The 4,576-nt window shown below is 35.4% G+C and overlaps 1 protein-coding gene across 1 annotated transcript in view; it reads right to left on the bottom strand.

Moving 5' to 3' along the window:
* Positions 1-3,941, bottom strand: part of C4H17orf67 (chromosome 4 C17orf67 homolog) — a 26,538-nt gene extending 22,597 nt beyond the window's left edge. Inside the window, exons 1-2 of the mRNA XM_044675074.1 lie at positions 3,887-3,941; positions 3,007-3,107 (exon numbers count right to left, since the gene is read on the bottom strand). Coding sequence (XP_044531009.1) covers positions 3,007-3,107; positions 3,887-3,941 — 156 coding nt within the window. The remainder of the gene's footprint in view (positions 1-3,006; positions 3,108-3,886) is intronic.
* Between the last annotated feature and the right edge of the window lie 635 nt (positions 3,942-4,576).

Below are 4,576 nucleotides of genomic sequence, written 5' to 3'. Positions count from 1 at the left end.
GAAGGTTCTTTTTTTCTTTTCTTTTTCTTTTTCAACAAAGATTTCATTATAAAGGAGCTTAATCTCCAGGGATTTGTACCTTTAGGTATTGCTGTCCAAAAATAGCCAAATGATGCTTCTGTGACAATTTATTATCATCACATTTTTAAGCGATGAGTAAAAGCTCTCTTTTCTCCCTGTGTGATCATAAATCAATCATTTCCTCCCTCTCAAATCATCTGTAAAATGAGGGTTAGACAGGATCAGTTGAGCTCTCTGTCTTTTGGAGCATACTCCAAAAGAACCCAGGTAATCCCCAAATCCCTTTTAGCTTCCAGGCAAGCATTAAGCCAGGGCCAGGTGTACAGCCACACTCGGGTTTCAGAGTATAATAACCACTGACCCTTTGTCTAAGGGGCAGCTAATGAAAGGGACAGCAGTCAGAAAAGCAGCCCACAAACATGGCCCCCATAAATGTGAGGAGCACTCTCATGCAACCTCTGCAGAAAGAGTGGACATGACTCCAAGACCCATGTGGGAAGGGGGGTCACGCACCTCTGATGCTGAAGGGATCTTCTACGGTAGAAGGTGCTAGAAGTAAAGAAGAAGGTGGGAGAAGTCAGAAGCTTACATTGTTTATTAGTGGAAATGCTATAACTGGGGCACCAATTATTAGGGGCACAAGTCAATTACTGAAACCTCCAATTATAATAGGCATAACTCTAAAGAAAATTATAACTAAGGTGTGGGCAGTGACAATTACATTATAAATTTGTTCGTCACAATAAGGGTGCCAGGATGACCAAGTCTGTGCCCACTAAACCTGCTCATGCAAGAAGATATAATGTGTCAGTATCTTTATGATTTGTTGAAGAGTCAGCGATTCATGAACATAGGTAAACTGTCCGAGGTAAGCATTGAACTGTAAATTCAAAGACAGAGAATAATAATCTCTTTTACCAATAAATGAATGTTTCTATACCAAATTCTGTGTATGTGTGTGTTTGACCCTCCTTTTTCCATTTCAGATAAGAGCAAGATTTATCTGATGCTCCTTCTTCTCCACCCCCACTTTTTCCTCCATGCATGGAGTTTCTTCTCACATTGACCAATTACAAAAAATAGCAAGTTCTACTCCTTTCTTTCTCCTTTATCCTTCTTTTTCTTTTTCCTCTTCAAACCTTCAGAATAGAAGCAATACAGGACCTTTATTTTTATTTTCCTATTCTATTTTAATTTCTTATTTAATTTCTTTTTTATTAGATTACATTAAATAACAATAAATATACAAAGACATAAATAATGTAAAGAAAAATTACTTTGAAGACTTAAGAACTTTAATCAATGCAATTGGTTAAATTTTTAAAAAATACATTTTCTCTAGCAGTTGGGTGGTGCAGAGACTAGAGTTCTGGGCCTGGAGTCAGGAATACTCATCTTCCTGAGCTCAAATCTGGCCTCAGATACTTACTAGCAGTGTGACCTTGGGCAAATCACTTAACCCTGTTTGACTCATCTACAAAATGAGCTGGAGAAGGAAAGAGTGAACCACTCTAGAATCTTGCTAAGAAAACCCCAATTTGTATCACAAAGAGTGATACAAATCCACATGACTGGAAAAGAAATCAACAACAAAAAACCTTTTCTCCAGAGGACCCATGATGAAATAACGTTAGCCATCTTCTGAGAGAGAGAGACAATAGGCTTATGGTGCAGGATAAAATATACATTTTTGGACATGGCCACAATGTATATTCATTTTGCATGACTCAACTTATCTGTTTCAAGGTTGTTGCTTTTTTCCTCTCAATTTTTAATGGGATGCTGAGGTAAGACTAAATGGATGATTAGTAATTCCAAAGCCAAAAAAAAGTCATTGAAATATTTTTTGAAATTCATAGAAGAGAACAAAAGGAAGTTTAGAGGGAAGCTCAGAAGAGCAGGACAGTATTGAAAGTACTAAGGAATGTTTTATGTTCAAGCATTATGAAAGGGAGATTCAGAGTTTCACACACAATCCTTATTCTGTGTTCTGATAAAAAGGTGTTAATATGTGTGGGGGTAAATTCAGAATAAAACAAAAAGGAAGAAAAGAAAATAGTGTCTTATGACTTGCATGGTATAAGATTAAAATTAATATCCAATAACTCTAAGTATTATTTTTATATTATTTATTAATTATAATTATAATTATATTTATTATATTATTGTTTTATGTTATTTTTATTTATTTATATCTTTATAATTTATTTTTAATTTTATATTTTATATAAATTTAATGATTTATTATATTGTTATAAATCTAATAAAATAAATTATATTTATAATATTGTTATTATATAATTATGATATTACTTATTAATAATCACTTGAAGTAGAGGAAATAGAAAGACAAGAGTAAAGTCTGAGTAAAGAGCAGTTTTTTCCTGACCACCTTTGCAAGAGAAGAGAGAAGAAGGGGCAGGGTTACAGAAACCTTACCTCCAAAATGTAAGGACAAAAGTGGGGTTCTGGGAAACGGTCCTGAGGTACAAAATTCTAATTACACAATGGCATTCTATACACATTATCTCAAATGAGCCTTACAACAATCCCCTACAGTGGGACCTACAGAAATTAATGTTACAGTCTTATAGATTTGAAAACCAAGTCCCAAAAAGGGTAAGAAATTTATCAATTGTCACAGAGCTGACAATTCCTTATCAGAATAAGGATTTGAATCTTGGCCTTGGACCTAAATCCAGCATATTATCCACTAAGCCAAGCACCCAGCTCAGTATCAGTCAACAAACATTTATTAAACTTTTCCTAAAGTCAAGAACAGTCCTTCCTTCAAGCTCTGCCTCTGAGCATGAAATTGCTAAGTAATAATAAATATTTGATAAAGACTTGGTTTAAACTTTTTAATATTTGGTTTAGCAACTGGCTTAATTTGATGTTTAAAATTATCTCTCAAGTGGACATCTTGAACAATTATCATTAAAAATGACCTAATTTTCCTTGAAATTGACCAAGAAAAGCATTCACCCTCATTGGCTCATCAGGGAAACCAGGTTTGCTGGGCCGATCCTGCCGCCGACTTCTCAGGAGTTGCTTGGCTTGTTTTTCTGTCAGTATTGGGGAAGAATCTAAAGGGAAGAAGGGGGAGAAAAGAGGCAGGTATGAAAGTTAACAAGAAGTTGATTGTCTACTTCACTATGCAACAGCAAAATATTTGCAAGTATGATTTGGATTAGCACACAAGCCTGTTCCTTCTGTGAGGGCCCCATCCCTAGAGACGGTGCATTCCAGGAGGTTTGGAATAAATTTTGAATATTTTAAAATATATTTGTGATGACAATAAAGGAAATCAGTTCACCTGAAGAAAAAAAAAACAATGTAAAATATCTTCCTCCTATATTTCGAATGGCCTACTCTGTTAAAAATATCTGTTAATATGGAAAGTGTGCATTTTTTACAAATACAACAATTATTCAGTTTCCTATTTAATCTTTCTGATGACTTGGGCATCATTTCTTCAAATGATAAAAATATTACTTTATGCACCAACTCTAATCTAATACCCTAGACTAAAAGCTATTATATTTTTATTGGAAGATGTTTAGTAATGAGAAAACCACAGGCAATTTGAATATTCCCCTATAAAAGGAGACTGTCTAAGGAAGCAACATTTGTCAATACTTTAAAAAATTATTACTTGCATTATTAGTTTAAAGATAAAAACAGCCTAGTCTATCTCCAAAGATATAAATTAATGATTCTAGAAACCTGGATGTAAAAGAGAACCAGAATATCAGCTTTACCCTCCCCAAAATGGGATTTTGGAGTCAAAGATGCAAAGATACCACTAGTGGTCCCTCTTAGAAATAAATAGTGCTGTGATTTTTTTCATAGGTTGATCTCCTACCTGAAAAGATAGTCAGGGTGAACAGAAAGAGGACCAGGGCCAGCCGCTTCTTCATTTTGACCTTTCTCTCCTCTGTCCCTTCTGAAGTGAGCTTCTAGCATGGAGGTGCCAGCCACCTACTTGAAGGAAGCTGCACTAGGCACAGATGTTTGTTTTTGCATTGCCCAATGGGACCCATGGCATGATTTTTAAGTCATCTGGTCATGAGTTTTCAGGATGGCTCTGATTAGTAGCCAAATATTTCCTTTCCAGTTCCTCTAAAATTTTATCCTGAAATATTATCCTCTGAAGGGTCTCTCAGTCCTAATTATCTTGATTTTCTGATATGTATAGAGGAGGCAGCATGGCCAAGGGGGTAAAATACCAGGCCTAGACTCCAGCTCAAGAGAACTGGGTCCAAATCCTACCTCAGAAACTCACTGGCAGTGTAATCATGGAAAAGTCCCTGAAACTTTTAAATCCTTCGTTTCATTATTTGCAAAATGAAGGTAAGAATAAAATGACTCCTATTGAGAAACATCTTGACATAATGAATAGAAAGTCAGCCTTGAAATCAGGAAAACTTGATTCAAGACCTGCCTCACATACATTATTGCTGGGGATCCTGAGCATGAGATTTATTCTCTGAGAGTCCAAAGCAACCATAAATTGTAAAGAAATTGTTGATCTGCACATAGAAGGAATTTCCAT

The sequence above is a fragment of the Gracilinanus agilis genome, chromosome 4 (genome assembly GCF_016433145.1).
Source record: "Gracilinanus agilis isolate LMUSP501 chromosome 4, AgileGrace, whole genome shotgun sequence".
Lineage (NCBI taxonomy): Eukaryota > Metazoa > Chordata > Mammalia > Didelphimorphia > Didelphidae > Gracilinanus > Gracilinanus agilis.
This window is presented reverse-complemented; position numbering and strand designations above follow the sequence as displayed.